This window comes from Doryrhamphus excisus, chromosome 19, assembly GCF_030265055.1.
Source record: "Doryrhamphus excisus isolate RoL2022-K1 chromosome 19, RoL_Dexc_1.0, whole genome shotgun sequence".
NCBI classification, from domain to species: domain Eukaryota; kingdom Metazoa; phylum Chordata; class Actinopteri; order Syngnathiformes; family Syngnathidae; genus Doryrhamphus; species Doryrhamphus excisus.
The window spans coordinates 11,441,679-11,464,759 of record NC_080484.1 but is presented as its reverse complement, the minus strand read 5'-3'; the positions used below and the strand labels follow the sequence as shown (position 1 = coordinate 11,464,759).

The following is a 23,081-nucleotide window of genomic DNA, read 5'->3' as shown; positions in this document are numbered from 1 at the left end:
GCAGCTTTGGGAACGCTCATCTGCCTCTTTGATTTCCCCTTTTTTTATAGAAACCTTTTTTTCGCATTTTGTAGGAAATCATTTGTTCCTCAGTTAAACTGTTGCCATTATAAAATTGCTATGACAGTACAGGCAAGACTTTAAATAACATGCAAGTGTAAAAATAAGTTCATATTCTGACTAGAAAAGAGAAGACTTTATTCTCTGAAACGTCCACCTTTTTTTCCGGGATATGTACAACTTCATTCTTGCAAAAGTGTGACTTTTTTTCGCATAAATTTGCAACCGGGGTTTGCACGGTGGTTGAGTGGTTAGTCATTTTGTGTGGTGGTTTTGTTGTTTTGGCAGACATAAAACAAATGGGGGGGCTGCGTGGCAGGCTAGTGGTTAGCGTGCAGGCCACACAGCTAGGAGACCCGAGTTCGATTCCACCCTCGGCCATCTCTGTGTGGAGTTTGCATGTTCTCCCCGTGCATGTGTGGGTTTTCTCCGGGTACTCCGGTTTCCTCCCAGTGAGTGAGTGTGAATGGTTGTTTGTCTATATGTGCCCTGTGATTGGCTGGCCACCAGTCCAGGGTGACAGCTGGGATAGGCTCCAGCACCCCCGCAACCCTCGTGAGGATAAGCGGTATAAAATGAATGGATGAATGACTGTACGACTTTATTCTTGCAAATGTGTGACTTTTTTTCTCATAAATTTGCAACCAGTCCAGGGTGTACCCCACCTCTTGCCCGAAGTTAGCTGGGATAGGCTCCAGCATATCCCCACAACCCTAGTGAGTGTAGATAATGGATGGATGGATTGACATTTTTGCCAAATTGCAGCTCTACACTTTTTTTGCATGTTTGTCACACTTAGATGTTTCAGATCATCAAACAAAAACTAGTAAATATTAGAACACAATCTCTTTGGCTACGTAGAAGAAGATATTGATCCAGCTCTTAAAGGAGCCATGTCACTAACTCTCTGGGGACATTTCATCTAAGGGGACGGGGGGGGGGGTCGGGAGTGTCACCAAGTCACGATTAAGACAAAAGGGGTCCCTCTGCTTTAAGCGTCCACTCCCACCATTACACTACTCGCCCGGTGCGCTAATGGCCTTAACGACGAGCTAATAAGAGTCATTACTGTACATTGCTGCCATTAATGTAAAAGCCCCCCAGTGTCCACATCATTCACAGGGTGCATATTTCATCACATCTGATTGGATTTTCAGATGTTTGGACCAAATTGAGAAGCAGATATTTACATGATTGCAATGTTTGTCTTGTAATTCCCCTCACAGTAGCTGGATCTTTTCACTGACGTCCTCCTCCCCCCCCGACTCCCCCCACCGCCCGACTCCCTAGGCCCTCTCGTCTCATTATTGCCTCTGTCTTTTTATTAGGCCCATTAGGGCTCTTAGGAGGCCTGTAATGATGGCAAATGAATAGAGAGTGAACTGCTGTCTGTTTTAGTCGCCTTGCAAACGGCGGCTTCGACGCTTCACTGGCAGTCACTTCATTGTGCCCAATAGACAATTACTCATTCCATTTGGACGCAGAAAAGACGGCTGCACGTGTACGGATTATACGAGCGCACAGGTGAATCAAATGGCTCTATGTACTTTAAGTATGCTGCCTTAAAATAGTGCATTGCCACTATGGTGGATGCAGAGCGTACATGCTAGCCTACATACCTTTGACAGGGCAAGAAAAGTCGACGTTGACACCACACACCTTCCTGTAAGGGCAGCAAAACCATGTGATTTATCCCAGCCAATCAGCAAAGAAATGATAATCATAATTAAAAATAAAACTATTTAATCTCACTCTTTCTAGGGAGCTTTTTTCCGATATAAATAGTAATTATTTGTAACCAAAACACACAACTGTTGCTATCTCATACACACATGTATCTCCTTGTCAATTGTTTTAGATTTTTATATAAAAAATAACAAAGATATATCCTGAAAAAAACAGCTAATGTAATTTTTTTTATATACATAACCAAAGCATGTTGCTGTACAATTTTTTTAACTCATTTAGGTCCCAAAAAAAACTTTTTAATTCTTTTCAGATTAAAATAATATGTAACATTTCATATCTAAATGAAAATATTGTAATATAAGGTAGTTTAATTAAAAAAAAACATGTATTTTGTCCTCATGCAAAACAATCTAACATTACTTGTGTTTTTTCATATCAAACAAACAAATATGTATATTGTTATTATACATAAAATATATTATATAAACAGTAGTTGCTGTCCAATAAATTAAATGTACCACTTGTATTTGTTTTGTTTTTTATGCAAAGAAAATCTATATCTTGCAGCTAAAAAATATATACAAAATTACAAAACCTATTGTAAAATATTTTTATTAATACTAGTTGCTGTTCAGTAAAAACATGTACCTCACAGTTTATTATTTCTTTTTATATTAAAATAGCTTTTTTTCAATTGAAAGAAAAATGTAATGTCTTCACAAAATATAGTCTTAGACCATATAATCCCATTAATGCTTTTTATTAAAAAATCAACTTTAAAATATATTTAAAAGCTCAGTCATGATCTTTTTGGCTGAAATAATGATTCTAAGCTATCAAATGGATGCCTTTCAGTTTAGACAAGTGTATCCAGCTGAGTGAAATGTAGTATTTCTTGAACCTTCCTAATGAGCTTTATAAAAGTCGTCTTGTTTAAAGGTGTAACTAACTCACTGGGGCTTACCAAGCATCGATCTCATCTGATTACACTAAATACTTTGTAAGCCTCGCTGTAAAACTGTCTTTTGGGGGCTAAAGTGTTGAATTCCTGATGCAGCCTGTACAGTACTTACATCCTGTGACGCCCCCCCCCCCCCCCCCCCTCCCTTTGTGGTCCCAAACCCTCATACCCACCATGCCAGCCCCCACTCCTCCCACTCCCACTCAGCTAAACGTGTACCGGATGTCCTCCATCAGCTGTCTGTTTGTCAGATCATAGGCCGGGATCGATGCCCCTTTCGCATTTGGTGGACTGATTACAATCTACTAATCAATGGCACCCCCCCCCCCCCCACACACATCCCCACACTCCACCTCCGAACGCTCTCGTTCTGTGTGCCTCGTCGTTTCTCTATTTGCTTGATAAGAAACGTCGCTGGAGCCTCTTTTAAGTGCACAATTCCCGTCCATATTGCCTCCCGTTTAGGCAAGTGGGGTGGTCAATACTCACGTCCGCTTTCCTATCCCAGTCACCATTCTTTTCAACACGGAGGAGTGAAGGCTATTGTGGTGGTTCGGGTCCTTTTTAGTTGTCGGACCGGTTGATGTGCGATGTCCTACAGGTGACATGATGGGTCAGGGTGGGTCAAGATGGTGGCTTGTTTCTGTTTATATATAGTATATTTTTTATGTTATTGTTCTATTGTTATTTTTGGTAATGAAAATTATTTACTTAAAGCACAGATTTTATTTAATTACAAAATTTCTAAATTAATTTTAAAACTTTATTAATTAGGGGTGCATGAGAAGGTAAACAGGAAATCAGCTCCCTTTTGACCACATGGTGTTTTATTAACTTGTAGCCGTATATGTATAAGGCTACTTGGAGGTTGCCCACAGCCACAGCTATTAATACAAGTGCTTTCCTTCAGGGTTCTCCACCCTGTCCCTGGCCGACCAGATGAGCCTCCTCCAGAGCGCCTGGATGGAGATCCTGGTGCTAAGTATCGTCTTTCGCTCGCTGCCCTGCGAGGACGAGATCGTCTACGCCGAGGACTACGTGGTGGACGAGGAACAGGCGAGGAGCTCGGGCCTGCTGGACCTGCACATCGCCATCCTGCCGCTGGTGCGACGCTACAAGAAGCTGCGCGTTGACAAGGAGGAGTTTGTCACGCTCAAAGCCATCGCGCTCGCCAACTCAGGTGAGCTCAAACCTATTTGCAAAAACGGCTGTAGCATTTATGCATGGGGTTCGTGATAAACAGCACAGCCCTTCTGTCACATAGATGATCTTTGACTATAGCGTTTGTGCATGAGGTGCTTAAAAACAGCAGCAGAGAACACCTGTTAAAAAGGGGGTTTAAAAGCAACTTAAAAGCAACAGGGCAGAGTGCTCCTGTCACATACAGGATCTTTGACTAGTGTTTTAGCAGAGCACAACGGTCACACAGACGATGTTTGACTACCATTTTTGTTGAGGGGCCATCTAAACAGCGGAGCTGAGCGCTCCTGTCACAAAGAAGAGCTTTTTTTTTTCTTTGTACTCGGTAGCGTACTGCAGAGCACTCTTGTCACATACAAGATCTTTGACTACCATTTTTAGTAGGTCCTTAAAAACAGTCTTTTAGAAGATCTTCACAAGTGTTTATTTTTTGCAGGAGCTTAGTCAAGCGTTTTTGTAGCAGGTCCTTAAAAACAGCAGAGCAGCAGCGCTCCTGTCATATAGAAGATCTTTGACTGGTGTTTATTTTTGCACTTGGACTTAGTTACAGCAGAGTGCTCCTGTAATGTAGAGGATCTTTGTTAAACGTTTTTGCAATATGTCCTTAAAAACAGCAGAGCATTCTTTTCATATGGACGCTTTTTGCCAAGTGTTTTGTAGTAGGTCCTTAAAAACAGCATAAGGGAGCACTCATGTCAGATAGTCGACCATCTTGGAATAGCGTTTGTTTTGCAGTCGTGCTGCGGTCTCACGCTACAGAGGAGAGTATGCGCTTAAAAACAGCACAGCACTGTCATACAGGATCTGTGACCACCGTTTTGTAGTGGGTCCTCAAAAATAGTAAGAGCAGAGCCCTCCTGACTAGCATTTTTACATTTTTTTGCAGTAGATACTTTAAAACAGCAGAACAATCATATGATGTATCTTTGTTGATATTATTAGGATCTTTGTTGAGCGTGATTGTAGTCGATCCATAGAAACAGCCCAGCAGAGCACTGCTGTCAAACAGAAGATCTTTGACAAGTGATAAGTGATAGTGTTTATTGTTTTTATGAATCATTTTATGACTTCATTCATACATTACTTCATTCTTGACTACCAATGAGTGAACCTTTTATTCATTCATTCATTCATTTTCTACCGCTTTTTCCTCACGAGGGTCGCGGGGGTGCTGGAGCCTATCCCAGCTGTCTTCGGGCGAGAGGCTTGGTACACCCTGGACTGGTCGCCAGCCAATCGCAGGGCACATATAGACAAACAACCATTCACACTCACATTCATATCTATGGAAAATTTGGAGTGGCCAATTAACCTAACATGCAAACTCCACACAGAGATGACCGAGGGTAGAATTGAACCCTGGTCTCCTAGCTGTGAGGTCTGCGCGTTAACCACTCGACCACCGTGCCGCCCTGTGAACCTTTTAGTATATACCAAATAATGCAGAATAATAATAGCCCTCAATGGAGCATCACCCCCCCCCCCCCCCCCCCCCGCCAAATGAAAATCAAAGCAAATAGGACTTTTTTCCCCTCAAATAACCTTTATTGTGCTTTGTGATACTGATCTTTGGCAACCTTAAAAATGCCCCCCACCCCCCAAAAGGAAGTTGGCGTCTAATTAAAGCAAACAAAGAAATAAAAACCCAAATTGTCTCTTATATCTCGCTGGCCGATCGCTGCCACGCTGAAGGGTACCGAGATAAGACGGGACAAAAAAGGTCGACAGTGGGGCCTCGTTTAATTTAACACCCACTGTGTGTGTATGTGTGTGTGTGTGTGTGTAATGTGTCACATTGCGCTCCGGTTCTTTCCATCTCCATAACAGTAGCTGCCACGGCGGCTGAGATATATTTAGCATTTCATTAGGAAAACAGGGGCTGTCAATAAAATGTGTTAAGTGGAGTGGAATGAGTCAGGCAGCGACGGGCCTCGTTTGTTCCGATGTGAAGATTCTGGCGCTCGTATCGACAGTTTGCTTTTCACCCGGCCCCCACCCCGACCCCATACTAATCAATTGTGGCGCTATAGCTGCCTTTTCTCCTGCCTGGCTGGGGGAAAAAAAGCGCTGAGCCCAGAGGTTTAGTGATGGTGTGATGACAAACTCTCCACGGGGGTACGAGGAGGTAAAGGGAGACGTGGGAGAGAGGATGCTACGGTTGAGGAAACAGGCCGAGAGGGCAGCGTCGGCTCGTTTGAACGCTCCAAGACGGGCAGTGTGTGTGTGTGCGGGGGGGGAGTCCTGTGGGTGTGACAGCTGTGGAAATTCATGGCCATTGATTTTGTAATTAGCGGAGTATCGACGGGATCGACGGCGGCCTGCTGACGGATTACATGGAAATTGTTTCTTCAAAGTTACTTTTGCATTCCGCCCCTCGCCTCCCGGACCACTCACACACACACACACACACACGCAGCAGCAGCAAACAGGGGATCAGATGAGTATTAACATGAAGAGTGCAGCAACACATGTGCGGTCCACATAGCCTAGTTAATTTCCCAAGATAGAAACGCAATTTACACAGAAGGCGACTGGTAAAAGAGACTTAATCAGTCAGTTAGGAACATAATTAGCCTTGTACTTTCCTTTCCCTTTTTTTTTTTTTTGCTTCTTCTTCTACCTCATTTACATGTCCGTGCGCCATCTTCCACCGCTTCGCCATGCACATTGGCGCCTTCAGTTTGATTTTTAGCACATTTAGGGGTGCGTCCATTTATTCTGCTTGTCCTCATTAGGATCGTGGGTACGCTGGAGCCTATCCCGGCAAGAGACGGGGTCACTCATGGATCCATCGTTAAATCAAATATAATGTGAATGATAGAGGCCTGTCACAATAACACATTTTGCTAATTACACAGCAGCAGTTGGTTCTTTGGGGATCATAGTCTGGAAGGAAATGGCAACTCACTTAGCTGTAATGCATTCAAGGTTCCCCTGATCAGCAAGACGCATGTACCGGCCCATTTGAGGTTTGGCTGATTCGTGGTAGATTGTGCTCTATTATTATTATTATTATTATTATTATTATTATTAGTGATAATTAGTGTAGTGTTCTTGTGGCAGCAATGACTGAATTTTACATGACATCAGCGGTTCCCTATTTTCTGTCATGTACCCAAAAGGGACAGAAACATTTTCACGCCACCACCCCCCCTCCACCCCCCTGGTTGAAAATACTTTTGAGAAACTGTTTGTACTGAACAGACTGAACTCCAAACTAAAACCAGGAAAATGCAACACAATGTAGAGCAGTGAAGCATATTCAAATTATATAATAATAATACATTTTATTTGTATAGCGCTTTTCAAAATACTCTTTACAGAATATACTTTACAGAAGAATGGAGTTGAATAAAGCAAGTAAACAGAGTAGAAGACACACCAAAATACAACATTCATTAATACACAGTTAAAACATGAAAAAAAGCGGGGCGGGGCACATATGTCCCCTCCCCCAGACAGTTAACCACAACCCCCCTGCCCCCACTATTTGAGAAGCACAGCATTACATAACATCATAAAGTCTTCCATGGCATGTCCGACATGATAGAGTGGAACAAGTTATCCTGCTGTTCCATGTGGAAGTGGTAATTTTGTGGCTTTTATACATTTGAGGCAAACTCGTTAGCTTACGGGCTGCACGGTGTTCGAGTGGTTAGCACGCAGGCCTCACAGCTAGGAGACCGGAGTTCAATTCCACCCTCGGCCATCTCTATGTGGAGTTTGCATGTTCTCCCCGTGCATGTGTGGGTTTTCTCCGGGTACTCCGGTTTCCTCCCACATTCCAAAAACATGCTAGGTTAATTGGCGACTCCAAATTGTCCATAGGTATGAATGTTGCAATACGGTGTGGTACATCTGCACTACCGCGTTACATCCTACTTGCTGCCTTTGCAAGATTGCAGTTTCGATGATGATGTTTTCCCCCTTCATGTTAGCGGCTAATGATGCTCCTTGAATAAATGCCTTTGCATGGCTCAGCCTCTAGGGAGGAAGAAGGAACCGTATGAATAAATATACGGGCAGAAAGATTCATTTCTATTGCTAATATGGACCACGTATAACACCCTGCATCCCCCCTCCTCTCTTTTTGCTAATGAATTCAGATGGCTGCATTACACTCGCTGGGATATCCTTCAGCTGAATGATGGCAGCAATGGCCTTCATTTCCATAAGAAAGAGCGCTTGTCCCCCTTATGTACTATGCTAAAATAAAACCTGTAGAGACTTATTAAAAACAAGGAGTAAATAGAATAAATGGAAGTGATTCATGTCACGGGTGGCTTTTTATGAGTGCTTCATGTCCACGGTAACACACACAGAATGAGATTATGAGATTGGTCATTGTTCCTTCATATATCCATCCCATAATTATCCTGCACCCCTAATTTCCACTGTTCCAATGTTACAATTGGAGGCGTCCACATGTCAGTGTTCAACGACCTCACCCCCTGCCCCGCTCTCCTCCAGACTCCATGCACATAGAGAACATCGAAGCCGTCCAGAGGCTCCAAGATTCCCTCCACGAGGCCCTGCAGGACTTTGAGGCCTCCCAGCACCCGGAGGACACCCGGCGGGCGGGCAAGCTGCTCATGACGCTGCCTCTCCTCCGTCAGACGGCCACCAAAGCGGTGCAGCATTTCTACAGCATCAAAATGCAGGGCAAAGTCCCCATGCACAAACTCTTCCTGGAGATGCTGGAGGCCAAGGCTTGACACTGCATGGTACAGGTTTGACAGACAGCTGCACCAGCCAATAGGAGGCCAGGGACGTGATCCATTATGAACATATATATATATAGATACTGTATGTGCCAACTGATTGGGAGCTCGGAAAGACATTTTGACGGCTGTGAAGTGAATATCAACATGATCATGTATATGAAATGTACAGAAAGGAGGCAAGGGAGGCCTTGTTATGTAACCACAGGCCAGCTTCTCTTTCATGATTTCATGATTTGATGATAAATGTCCTAACAGCTCCGTAGCCACATGCTGTCATTTTATACTTTCTAATCTCAACAATAGTCCACTACTACTGTGTGTATATATAATACTTGTGCTGTATATTGTCTCAATATTTACCTCCTCCTAGCGTCCTCAATTCTGGTCGGGCTCGGTGCTGGCAGCAGGTGGTTTGGCCGGAGATCAGTTTGCACTATGAGCACCCCCGTAAAAATGTGCAATAATGTACATATATGACAACAATAACAGCCTTTCTAGCCATTATAATCCTAATAGGCCCTGCTAATATGACCTCTGCAATAAATCTCATGTTGTAATGCCCTATCACGTTGCGTTATGATGTAGTTATGGTGTAGCATACAGCTTGTTTTGCTAACATGCACTTCCTGCAGGGTTTATGCCAAAGTATTATTAGTGCAAAATGTATGGAAATCCGTTTATGCTACTGAAATATCAGAATGGTGAATCATAATTGTGAGATAGAAACTCAAAATTACGACATAAAAGCTCATAATTATGAAATAAAAAGTCATAATTATGAGATGAGGACATCATTTTGAGATGAAGTCGAAAAGTATTAGCTAGAAAGTCAAAATTTTGATAAAATGTAAATTTTTTGACTGAACGGCGGACGAGTGGTTAGTGTGAGTAATTACCTTGTTCGATTCCACACTCGAGTTTGCATGTTCTCCCCGTGCATGCGTGGGTTTTCTCCGGGTACTCCGGTTTCCTCCCACATTCCAAAAACATGCTAGGTTAATTGGCGACTCCAAATTGTCCATAGGTATGAATGTGAGTGTGAATGGTTGTTTGTCTATATGTGCCCTGTGATTGGCTGGCGACCAGTCCAGGGTGTACCCCGCCTCTCGTCCGAAGACACCTGGGATAGGCTCCAGCACCCTCATGAAGATAAGCAGTAGTAAATGAATGAATGAATGTAAATTTTGAGATTTTAAAAAGTCAAAATGACAAATTCATCATTCCGAAACAAAAAGATCATAGTTACAAGATTAAAAACAAATCACAATTAATAGATAAAAAGTAAAAAATGAGCTAAAATGTCAGAATTTCAGATAAAAACTTTATGAGATAAAAAGACAAAATTCTGAGACACAAACTGCGCAAGTGTTACGTAAATATGACTTATTTATTTGTTTATTTATTTATTCTATTTTCTTTTTTATCACTCATGTCTTTTGCCTTAGTTGTTTTATTCTGTTTTGCAGAGCTGCTGGAAATGTGAATTTCTCCCTTGGAGATTAATAAAGTGTCTTCTTCACTGGAGCCTTCGTCACATGGCACTTGGCACATGTGCAGTTAGTATCTCATTATGTCGACTTTTTATCTCATAACTATTATGTTTTATATCATCATTTGACCTTTTTATCTCATAATTCTGACTTTCTAATCTCATAATTTTGAGGTTTTATCTACCCATTGGGATATTTTTTTTTCCTTTCAGTGGCGGAAACGGGCCTTTCCATGTATGGTCAAACTAAAATGTACTCAATGCATGTCTCATGCCTGTCAGTGACTCAATGAGTGGCGCCCCCTAGAGGTTGTGCTCAAAATGTTTTAAAAGACATAGAATCCTGGTCTGCTGTAACTTTTGGGTGTTTAGATGAATCACCACCAAATTTTGGTGCTCAACTTTCACGGGCTGCCAAGCACGTGTGTGTCAAATTTGAGCAAGATTGGTTGAAAAACATGGATGCCATTTTTGAGACTTGGCAACTAGTTGTCCATAAGTCATTGAGGATATGTGAATGATGTAAGCAAGCATGTCTTCCACAGCCCAAAGGGACCGCTGCTAATATTATGGGGTGTCCTAATTTAGTCACATGACTGTACTCCTTAAATCAGGGGTGTCAAAAATGCTGCCCGGGGGCCGCAACTGTGTTTATTCCGCCATATGATATATGTTATCGGTACTGGAAATTGAGAGTTGGACAATATCGACATATCAGGTTTTAGCAAAAAAGCTAATATAATAATCTCTTAGCATTTCACAAAAAATATGTGGCCCTTCCATACATTCATTTTTGCACTCAGTGGCCCCCTGTGGAAAAAGTCTAGACACCCCTGCCTTTTGGAAAAATCAGATCTTGCCCACTTTGGAAGGCAGCCCTCATCCAAGATAACAGTTTCCTAACTCTGTTGTCAAATGGATGTTAAGAAAATAAAGAAGCCTTCTAAAAGGGTTCTTGTATCATCCAATTAATTCTAATGGTCTCCCGTGCTGAAATTCTCAATAGAAATAGAGCAATTAAATTCGGCTTTGACTCCACCTCGGGGACGGGGGTGGTTTTATTTCGCTTGGCGGCGGCGGCCGAGGCTTTGTCTAAACCTTTCTAAAGGCAATTTCACGGGCATCCGTAATAGATCCATAAGCGAGGGATCACCGGGCTATGCAAAGCAATAGACGGCGGCCATCTTTGTTGCTGTTTTTGTGTACAAACATGCATGTAACTGTGCTGTCTGGCTTCTTCTGTACCGTACCCGGCACACCACATACCTCCAATTCATATTTTGAAAAGTACACTGGGTTTGGAAGCGGGCCACGGGAGACTCCTCCTGGGAATCGGTGGCACAGAAATAAAGTGACATCACTGGCTGGCGTGTTTAAAAAAAAAAAAAAATGTAGATGAAGCCGGCGCGATTGGGGAGCACATTCCTCGGAGGAGAAAGCTGCTTATTCTGCTGCTGCTGCTGCTGCTCCGTTTGTGGACTTATCTTGCCGTGCTCATCATGATTTACATAAAACATAGAGGAACCTCCTCCACGTCCTGGCCCGTCCCGTATTAGGGACCATGAAGTGTGTGTGTGTGTGAGTGAGATTACCCAGGAGGTTTCCTCCCCCCTCTCTAAAAGCAATATGTTAACAATTGTCATATATGAAGTGAACGTGTTGATGATGAAGCTCCAGTCCAGTGTAACTATGCACTCCCATAGCAGCCGAGAGCCACAGATGGTTTGCAATGTCTTTTTCTTTATTGTGTTCATACTCCACAGTATCCATATGTAAATATGACACCCCCTTCCCCCCCCTTTTTTTTGAGTGATTTCGCTCTAATGATGCACTGAGTATACAGTGTCAATAAAATCACATCTTTATGTAATGACTGCAATGGCTTTTTATTATTTGAAAGGTTTTCATTCATTCATTTTCTACCGCTTTTCCTCACGAGGGTCGCGGGGGGTGCTGGAGCCTATCCCAGCAGTCTTGGGGCGAGAGGCGGGGTAGACCCTGGACTGGTCCCCAGCCAATCACAGGGCACATATAGACAAACAACCATTCACACTCTCATTCATACCTATGGACAATTTGGAGTCACCAATTAACCTAGCATGTTTTTGGAATATGGGAGGAAACCGGAGTACCCGGAGAAAACCCACGCATGCATGGGGAGAACATGCAAACTCCACACAGAGATGGCCTAGTCTCTTAGCTGTGAGGTGTGCGCGCTAACCACTACACCACCGTGCCGCCCCTATTTGAAAGGGTTTTTTTTGTCAACTATATCAACTAAAAACGTGGGGATTCCTTTCTTAGCAGCATATCAATAGTTCAATTTTTGTTTCTCACTTCAGGTTTTACTATGCATTTTGTCGGCCATTAGATATGAATATTTTGCATCAATACAGCACTAAGCATGACCAATCACATGCATCTGTGTGTGTGTGTGTATACACACTTGTACTTTTACAGCCATCGAGTGCCTTCGGGGTGTAACGGCATGCATCGGGCCAGACCGTCGGTCACTTAGCCGTCTCCACGTCGTCCTGCTTGACCTTGTGTGGGGGCGACAACGCCGGCTGAATGCACGCATGTTACACACTCCCTTCACGTCTTTTGTGGTGCAATCCTGTGGAAGTCATTTCATTTACTGGCCTTTCAACTTCAGCCAATACGGTGAGGGAGTGGAGGGTGGGGACTGGGGAGTCGCTGTGTCTTCAATCAGCCTGTCCCCACAGTGGGGGGCCTAAGAATAATAATCAGAATACTAAGCAAATACTCGCTTCAAATTAGAACTATTTTTTGTTTTTCTTTGATTAAATATCTTATACATTGTTTGTAATTATGTTCATCATTGATACATTTTTGAAAGATCACTGCAAAGAACAGAACTCAAAGTGGGTGTCCATCTGTCTATCGTTCTCTGCACTTGTATAATCCATTTTTGTCTTAAACCGTATTCTTACGGGGGGGGGGGGGGGGGGGGACAAACCTACAGTGTTACTGGGATATTATAAACATCCGGCAGCAACACAACATTTTGGCATGATTACTATTTTGAAGAAAAATATACTTGACCAAGTCGACAATCTACCTGTTTACAAATTAATTTAATCAAATTACAAACAAAGCAAAGTTGATCAATCATATCAGGGACCCTTTCAGGCTTCCAGTAAAGGACACCAGGAGGGGAAATAAGGGATTTGGGACGTGACCCACTGTCCTCAGAGTGACTTCCTCGCCTCCATGTGTGTGCACTGACCCACCATTTAAAAACACACAAAAATCTATGATGGCAACCTTGTGCTGTCAAGATGCCTTCCTTTCTTGTCTTCAGTGGGCATTATTCAAGCGTCCCGGACTGAGGCTCCGCTGAGAATAGGCTGTAAAGTGTCACTCACACTTCCCGGGAGTGGCGTTGTAGTTGGGACAGTGTGAGCAGGTGAGTGAAGGAGATACAGTACATAAGCATCAACATGCCTCCTGTGTAAATGCAAGGCGGTCATGATTTATGGCGGAAACATACATGCTGAATTTACTTTTTTTTTTTAAACACTACATTCTCTGCAGGCCCAAGGGCGGGTAAGGGTGAGTTGAAGTCAGTCGGGATGTTTGACGGACAGCACGCGGTGAAGAGAAAAAGCTTTTTTACAATGAATGGGGCGCCATCTGTAGGTGGAAACGGTGATTGAACGCATGCATATAGTGCAAAGAGAGTTTTTAAAAAGTGAACAGTGAAGCATCTTAATAGCATTTTATTTGTTTGGCTTAAAAGAAATCTACTTTACGTGAGAAACTGCAAAACCCAAGTTACATTGAACGTACCAGTGAGAAGTAGATCAAAGGAGGAGAATGAGAGTTTGCTGTATTGCCTTCTCAGCGTGTGTCTGTTAATTGAAAATGAGTGTTTTGGGAGAAAACACCTTTTCGAGGAAAAAGAAAGTACTCAAGAGAGCAGAAAGAAAACAGAATAGAAGAGCAGAGTGGAAACTGTGGAGTATAATACGATAGGGTAAGCTAACGTTAGCATTTGTTTCATTTCCTTTAATGACACCGGAATGGCGAATTTCCTCAACCAATGAGGGGCTTATAGTGACTTTACGTCACCCCAATGGTATCAACTCAGCTCAGTTGGAACATACTTTTTGCCAATATAAGGTGTTAATTAAGTAGAAAAGTGGAAAACTATTACAGCCACAGACATAGACGACGTATCGAGTGGGTTTGTCCTTGCTGCAATATGTCCACGTCGCCGCCATATTGGCTGGGTCAAGCCTGCCTGTAAATGAATACTTATTGTTTCAAGTTTATGTACGTACTTACTATTTAAGTTAATTCCTCTCGTTTATAAATTCACACCCGCACTAATATACGAGGGAAACAGTAGAGGTTTTTAGAGGCTGTGTACAAGGTCAGCATATGTTTATGCTCATTTATGGTCAGCATATCACGCTTAGTTACATTACATTGGTCTTAACTTATTAACCAGGTTGCAAATTGAACGCATTAGCTGCTTAAAATGATGAATTCCAGTAAGGACTCCTCACTATGGGTTTATGAATTATTGGGCTGATTTATGACAATATGTCTGCCTCCAGATTGAGGGAGCCAGACATCATTAGCATTTGACCTCCATGTGATGCTTTGTTTACCTGCTTTGCCTCATTTATGTGTCTCTCTTTTTAGGCAAAATCAGGACTTTTGCAGATGAGCGGTAAAAGGTAAGCGTTGCATTTGCTTTGCAGGGTTATGCAAACAATTGGAGGAATGGTGAAAGAAGGAGAAGGGTAGGGAGGGAGTCAACAGCTCCTTAAATCCCAGGAGATGATGCAAAGATACTTTCATGTGTTAAGCGACCATGTAAAAATGGTTTTAAATCATAACAAGTGAGCTCGATTGCCTTCTTTAGAGTAAATTTATTTATTATAGAACCACTGAACTAACTGAAATGTTAATAAAATGTGTATTTCATGGACAGGCAGCCATTATTATATTGATAATTTGTCCAAACCAAATTATCCCACCCATTCATAGCAGGTTAAACATGTTTAACTTCATTTGAAATAACAATTCACTTTGGATGGGTTTCCACAGTACACGGGCAAGCGTGTTAATGAAAAAGCAGGCAGTAATAATAAACATTACAAATACACACAGGGAAAGGGTGGTGTTACAAAGCTCTTATTTCTGTCCTGTACATACAAGGTTGATCATGAAAAGCCATTCATTTCACACCGCACACAATTTTCATATTTAATGAGCATGACTCCAATACAATTACTGTAATTAGTCACAAAGCTCACTCACGGCCAATGGGGCTCGCCCACCATTATTAGAGGCTCTTATTAATGATGTTGCACATGTGGAGCTGGCAGGGTAATTGGGGGCATGTGTGGGTGTGGGAACAACTGGGGGATTGGGAAGCCTTGGTGGTATCAGCACGTTTATATTGCGTTGTAGGGAGGTGCGTTTCCATCACTGAGATCGAAACCACACATTAAGTTACTGCCAAATTCTCAGAATTGCCTTAAGAGACACTTTATGGTAGAGCACGGGTGTCCACGAGTATACCTGTAATGTCTAGATGGCCAATGGAGCAACCTGCAGATGCCATGTTCTCAAAATACAATTAATCAAGAAAATGGGGGGAAAATTATTTTATGATAATTTTACAAGATATTTTAAAAAGTTGTAATTTTACAAGAATAAAGTTGTAATATTATGCATGGTGGAAAAAATCTTTTTAAAATGAAAAGTGAAATATTAAAGTCATCATATTATGTGAAAAAAAAAACAATATCATAAGATCACGCAATTCTGTCAAAATTAGGTTGGGGAAAAAGTTATGATATTACGAGAATAAAGTCAAAATATTATGAGAATATAGTCAGAACAATCCAAAAAAATGAAGAAAAACAAGCAAAAAAAAGTGCCATTAACTCATTTGCTACCAAAGACGTATTTATATGTCTTTTATGGGTTTTTTTGTGCTACAGGCAAAAACAGGAAGAAGAGCGCGTTTGGTGCAGTCGGAAAAAACAGGCACAAGATAGCAGAAGTACATTTTATAAGAACTCGGAATGCAACTTTCCCATAGAAATACACACTGCACTGCAACCAGGAAGTGACAAGGCACAGAGTCTTGTAGCATTGAAGAGATTGCGCATTGAGGGGAAATTTGAATGCATTCACATACGTGCACAAGGTCGGCACTAGCACTGACACTATTTAAGAAGTACTCTTCTAATATAAGAATTGTTAAAAATACAAAATAGCTTTTTTAGTACCACGTTGCAATATTGTAAAAGTGCATTTTTTGTGTGTGAGTGACAGGAAGAAAAGCTCTGACTCGCGTGTGCTATTGACACATTGTCCCCACAGCTGCAATATAAGACAACACCCCTTAAATAGCATGATAGTCAGAGTCTAAACGATAATGAAAGGATGAAGAAAGAGGCCAAAGACATTTTGGACTATTACGGAAATGTGAGTTTAAAAAAAGCGAAGGCGGCTTATTGAGTGAGAAAGGCTGTGACGCAGGTTTTGTGTGTGTAAAAGCCACGGCTGTCATGACCTCCATCACTTTGAGCTGTCGTCTTTGAGCTGCTTTTCAAACTTGCAGCCTCCCTCAAGAGTGCCTCCCAAACAAAACACGTCCTCTCTGATTTGAACCACTCCAGTCTTTCAAGATTTGCTTTAATTGTTGTCTTTTCCGCACGTTGAATCAAAAGCCAAGTAAATCTCTTTGGCTCAGTTCCGCTAATTAGCTGGTGTTAATATGTTTTCCCCTCTTACGCCGTCAACTCATTAACTCAGTGGTGACTTGCTCCTAATTGGATAAAAGACTGGAGGTGACTTTTCTGTGGTTGCTTCCTTCTCGCCGTCATCCTTGACGCCACCCATTGTCAGCAACAAGCCGCTGTAGGTTGCTCTTTGAGACAACAAGGCTCTGCAGGTTTATTAAAAATCAGAAGAAGTTCCAAAATGTCAGAGGCTGCGGTATCATCATTCACAGTAAATAGGATTGTTCTGCAGCTTCACGCTCGGCTGATCCTCGTGGGCCGTTTGCACAGCGGCGATGCTGAGCCCATGTTGGCTTTTGGTGTGTAAATCAGCAGGACTCAATACCGTGGGGACAGGAAAAATAACCAAAGCCTTCATTTGAGGGAGGTTTCATGTTGAGATCAGGCATTTATTTGTATGAATGTTTCAGCTAGGTCCTTGTAACGTTACGTGCCAATTTGTCTACTCACATTCAGGGTGGTCTTATATTGGGGCCCATACAGTAATTGATTAGAAAGACTTTTGTCTTTTTTGTGTATGTTTTGATTCAAAAGTGGCACTTAAGACGCTGCTTTGTTGTCCTCCCTCTTCACTTCTCCCACCTCCCGCCTCCTCCTCACCCTTACCTTGATGCCAAACCCCCATGACCCAGACCAAGATCAATAGCACAGTTTAAAGAGGATGGACTGTGTAAATAGAGACGATAGATCCTGCCGATGAGGATATCTTGACCACTGATGGCCTCTGACTGGTGCGGCAGCATTTGATCAAGTCTCAACATTGATGCCTGCCAATACATTGGCCAGGCCAACGTTTGCATCCTGTCAGTGGGACATCAGCAACTTGAAATGTGTCAAGGCTCTTTAGATGATTGTATACTGGAGTGTTACCTTCAGGGTCAACCTGGGATTTGGACTTGTAGTCAAATATTGTCAAATAAGGAGCTTACAGTGTGAAGTCGCATCCGGTTTGGTTTACAGTGATGGATGTTTCGTCATCGATCAGCATCCTGACACGTTTTAGTTCAAAACATTGTTAAAAAAACACATGTTCTTGTCTTTTTTAGCATAAATACAGTATATGTAACTACCTGTGCAAAATGTATGGATAACCACATGCAAAAATGAATTCAATACAATATATCTTATTCATAAAAAAACTCCAAATTGTCCATAGGTATGAATGTGAGTGTGAATGGTTGTTTGTGCCCTGTGATTGGATGGCCACCAGTCCAGGGTGTACCCCGCCTCTTGCCCAAAGACAGCTGGGATAGGCTCCAGCATAAGGATAACCAACTAGCCTCCTAGAAACCCTGGCATCAAGCATGCCCTAACCCATTTTTCTTCTGTCTCACTTCCATGCCTTTGTTTTGCATTTACAAGCTCTTAGAACCTGCTTAAGATCCAACAATGCAAAATGTAAATTCTTGCAATTTTTCAACTGGTCTTTAACTTTAAAAAATACCCCAAATTTCAATTGAAATTAAAAAAAAGACAAAATCCTTTCATTTTCATGCCAGTATACTGTATTTTGTTAGTAGCGTTGTTCCTCTTGCCGCCACTAAACGTGTGTGTGATTATTTATACAGTACTACGCAGCCTATAACCCCACAAGTGTGACTGCGAGGCGGCGGCAGAACTAACTAGACTTGCAAATGAGAACATTTTCTGGTTCACTTCATGCATTTTAGTGGTGCAGCACACTCCTTTTGAGGGCATGGCATCAACTCAGCAAGTTGTGCTGTTTTGAGGTTTACTGTATGTTTATATGTTTATAAGATCCACCAGGTTAACAATGTTAAACGGTTACGTCAAACACTGCCTATACATTTAAAGTCTTTATGATTCTTTTTTTCTGTGGGTGAATTGTTTTGTCTCAGTCCTAGAGATGGCACAATAGTGTAAGTTTTAGTACTATCCATTCCTTGCTGTATGCATGCATATCATGGAGATTTATTTGTTTTTGAAGTGTTTTCTACAGATGGCAAAAGCAGATAGCATCTTAGCATGAAGACTTGTTGAGCTGGAATAAAAAGATGACTCACCTTTATTTACACATTATGCATATCGATGGTCAGACTTGGTAAATAGCCATAATTCTGCTTATCTCCCATGTGACAGCACACATATAGCGGCCCATTATGGCTTATACACGCATGTTACTTTGTGCAAGTACTATAGCTTTGCTGCGCTACTATTATTCACAAAGCCTACCTTTATGACAAAAAGCAAATGGTCATAAATGCTCTTATCAGACTTTCTAATAGTGCAGATCAGATTCATGGCGGCATAAATATTATTACATATCATTTTTATCATCAAGACCACTCCCTTGCTTTACCCAGGAATCGTTTATAACTGGCTGACAGCCGACTTATCGGCACGGACGGACCTCAACCTGTGGTTATTTATATTTACATATATTTCTGTGCTTGTTGTTTCCCCCCATGCAGGCCTGCAGGCTTGATGTATAGTCATGCATAGTGGGCACAAGCATCCCTGGTCTTAGACTGTGTTCTTACAACATTTTTAAAAAGATACTTAGTGCACACTTTGGTGCAGTTCACTGGTGTTTTCGTCATGGGACTTAAAGAGTGGGCAGTAAGGACTTGTTTGTCAGCTTTTGTGTTAGCGCCCTGTGATTTCACAGATGGAATCACAGGATTGGCCAATAAAAACGGAATCTACTAGGAAAAGGAGCGTTTCTGTGAGGAAGTATTCCCCCCCGGCAGACAGATCAATCATGGCGGAATCTCCCCCTCCTGGACTAAATATGTCGAAACGATGGCCTTAAACAATTGGTGTAACGTTGAAAATCATCTCTTACAGAGCGTGACTGGAAGCTAGCAGAGTTAGCGTAGTTTAGTATGCCAGTGCGGCTATGTGTGTGTATGATCTATGTGTACTACAGAAAGTGATTGTATCTACTTTGTACTGTACAGACTGAGCTTGAAACTGAAATGCAACAAAATGGAGAGCATACAAGCGTATTCCAGAATCAAATTGCATGTTGAGTACTATTCATATACTATATGAAAGTACACTCTGCCTCTTGCGACCCCCGATAGTTTACCGCAACTCCCCAGGGGTACCTGCCCCTACCATGCAAATTTTGGGAATGTGGGAGGTTAAAAATTGTTAGCTCCACTATGGAGTGAGTGTCCCTTGTTTTTCACTTGATGGATTATTTTCAGTCTTTGCATTCATTTCATTGGGAAAGTCCTCGGCCACCACTGAACACAAGAGTTCTTTTGAACCAAACCTAACACAGCAAGTGTGAATCTCTGCTATAAAGTCCAAAGCAACTGTGTGGTATTTTAGCAACGTGGAGACTTCTTTTTATTCTCCCAAAATGCCATCATAAGTAATGTCATATAAATTGGTCGCTTGGGAGTGTGTTGTTTGTCACTGAAAAAACACCTTTTTCCTTTTTAATTTGGAGCCCTTTTGATGAATCAATTAATATTCCTCCTGGTCCCTCTCTCAAGGTCTTTTTTATAAACCTCGTCATTAATAAAAGCAGACATTCAATTAGCAGCCAAATCTTGATTGCCAATTTTTTGTCATAACATTCCGCTATTATAAGACTTCTTTTTTTTTTCTTTCCTTCTTTCTTCTTGTTGCTTTGTTATAGTTGGACGTCTTGGAAGAATGAACTAATTTCATTAATCTAATTGTCATGGCTTTCAACCGTCCCACTAATAAGTACAAATGAGTATGATTAATCAATTTGACGACATAAACTCATTCAATTAGAATTTTTCAAAGGCGAGTGGGTGTGTTGGGGTGATAGGGAGGTGTAGCTGGGTGTGATGGGGAGGTGGGCAGCGTGGTGTGAGGAAAAGCTGGCCCACAATGTTGTTGAGTCGGGTCATTTGTCATGGTGAGGGGTGAATAAATGCTTGTGAAATGTGGTGTGCAGATGATGCGCTACTACTTGAACATTTCGGGTTCTGCCTACTTTAGCAGGACTGCTAAAAAATATTCCAGTAAAACATGGAGGTGCAGCCGCAGCCACCAACACTGTGGGACGTCATGTCAGAGTTTCTTTTTACTTTGACGCTCCTTGTGTGATGTGACAACAGAATGTCATGATAATGGAATAGTCATTCCTTGCTCCTGATATCCTGACTGTGTGGCCAACATGCCACCGTGCGGCATAATAATATGTTAATCATAATAATAACATGGGCTACTGTTGGGGCCATAACTCTTGGTAAGCTAAAACTCAACTCTGAAACTTCGACATCACATCCTGTCCTATAGGTGACTATAGGGGTTTTATTTAATGCCCAGAGTTCTCTAATCATGTTAAAAACTGTAGGTCTACGGTCATGCCTTCAGACTCTGAAGACATAAGATTGATTCATTCGTGAAATAATACAATAAAAAAGAATTGATTAAACAGTATTTTAAATTAAATTTTGTACACAAATATACTGTATGCATTTAAACTTGATTAAATTGGATCTTATGAGACTTATAAGCAGCTGCAGGACCATTTAACACGCAGCTTTGAATATTTCTAAAGGCGATGAGATTATGAAAATGGAAGTGTATCCATGCAGTTTATATAAAACGCAGGGCAAGGCAGGTAGATGATGTAGTTTGTCTGTGTATATAAGTCCTGCAGATGGCTGCATGGGACAAGTGCGAGATCTTATTTGTATATTTGCAAGCTGCTACGCTGAGTGGAAACGTGCTGGCGCAGCAGTTTGAGTGATGCCCTTTAATGCGCTTTATCTTATCAGGCCAGCATCACCTCTATTCAAACAAAATCTGATTGAGCAGCGTGATGTTGTCGGGGAGGGGGTCTTAAACCTGGCAATACTTTCTAGCGCAGCGTCCCTAACAACAACGCAGACAATTAGGCTGTTTGGCGTACAGAGGCTTTAAAATGTCATAGCAATTAATCTATCCGGCCATCAAACAATATTCTGGAAACAAAGTCAAAGGGGGGGTGGGGGGCGCCGATCAATCCGCATCACTTTTCTCCTCACCGGGTTATGGGAAAATTGATTTGCCAAACAAAGCATTTTGGAAGCAGTGTTGGGGATCCATTAGCCTCCATTGAGCATTTTGTTTAACATAGGATTTTCATCCCAGGGAAAATGCAGTGTCCTCAATACTGTGAGCTGGGGCTTTACGATTTCTGATTTCTTTGTTCTTTGCTTGGACAGCTTTGCAAAGTGCTGATCAACATTGAAGAAAGGTGCACTTTTAATCCTTTGGAAAATATTCGGGAAGATTCTGCACATAAGTGTCAATGAAACTCCCAAAAAGTCATATTCAGTTAAGCTGTATCATGACTCCCCAGCGTGGCGTATTGTTCCAACTGTATCACATTGTGCCCGTCATGCTGTTTTACAAGAGAGCGCTTCCTCTATGCCCTCCGCCCCCACCCCACCCCACCCATCCCATCCCTGATAATGTATCTCTCCCTTAAGGCGAGGCCTCTTTGACCTTGTCTATTTCACCGAGGGCTTCTTAAAGCTAAAAGAAGCGCATCCCGAATAGCCCATTTCCTCCTCTTTTAACACCTCTTTAATGTCATCAGTGAAATATGAAGTCATTAGGCGATATTAAAACACTGCTGACAAACTAATTAACGGGAGACATTAAACAGGGCGGCCTTGATTAATCCGCTTTAACGATTCTTTTTTAAGTGGCTCCGGTCAAAATGAATAGATTTACTGGTGGTCTTAACTTACAAAAAAAATACTCATGTGTATCGGACCTCAAGGGCAACTGGCAGTCTCACATGCCCTAAACCTCCATTTTTTTTATTCTGAGTTGGTGAATGGTAATGCTTTAGTTCAGTGGTTCCTAAACTTTTTACAGTCCTATACGCCATCACACAATTGACCTGAAGTGTACATTTTTGAACTTGCAGCAACCTTTTTATCTGAATTAACTCTTCAAGATTAAACACTCAATGCGCAGAATAATCATCAAAATGACTTATTTGTTCATAGGATGCACGCAGAGCAATGAACAACTGGGATGCATTCAGGTGCACTCGTACCTCCATGCCTTAGGGGAAAACATACTCCTCTTTGGGAACCTAGGGTTTAGTTGACATGATGTTTAGTTGACAAATGTTTTGGACACGATTTCCAGTCTTTTGGTCTACTAAAGCAAATAACCAATTAACGCCAGGTCAGAAAACATTACCATTTACATGAACC

The 23,081-nt window shown here is 41.9% G+C and overlaps 2 protein-coding genes across 5 annotated transcripts in view; both read left to right on the top strand.

Moving 5' to 3' along the window:
• The window catches only part of esrrgb (estrogen-related receptor gamma b), a 67,449-nt gene extending 58,123 nt beyond the window's left edge, over positions 1 to 9,326 (top strand). For all 4 annotated transcript variants that reach the window (XM_058056914.1, XM_058056915.1, XM_058056918.1 and 1 more), the window contains 2 exons: positions 3,621 to 3,890; positions 8,381 to 9,326. In XM_058056914.1, coding sequence (XP_057912897.1) covers positions 3,621 to 3,890; positions 8,381 to 8,625 — 515 coding nt within the window. In that variant the 3' untranslated portion in view covers positions 8,626 to 9,326. The remainder of the gene's footprint in view (positions 1 to 3,620; positions 3,891 to 8,380) is intronic.
• A 4,623-nt stretch (positions 9,327 to 13,949) lies between these two features.
• ylpm1 (YLP motif containing 1) overlaps positions 13,950 to 23,081 on the top strand; it is a 29,269-nt gene continuing 20,137 nt past the window's right edge. The window contains exons 1-2 of the mRNA XM_058056179.1: positions 13,950 to 14,123; positions 14,798 to 14,832. The gene's annotated coding sequence lies outside the window, so the exon portion shown is untranslated. The remainder of the gene's footprint in view (positions 14,124 to 14,797; positions 14,833 to 23,081) is intronic.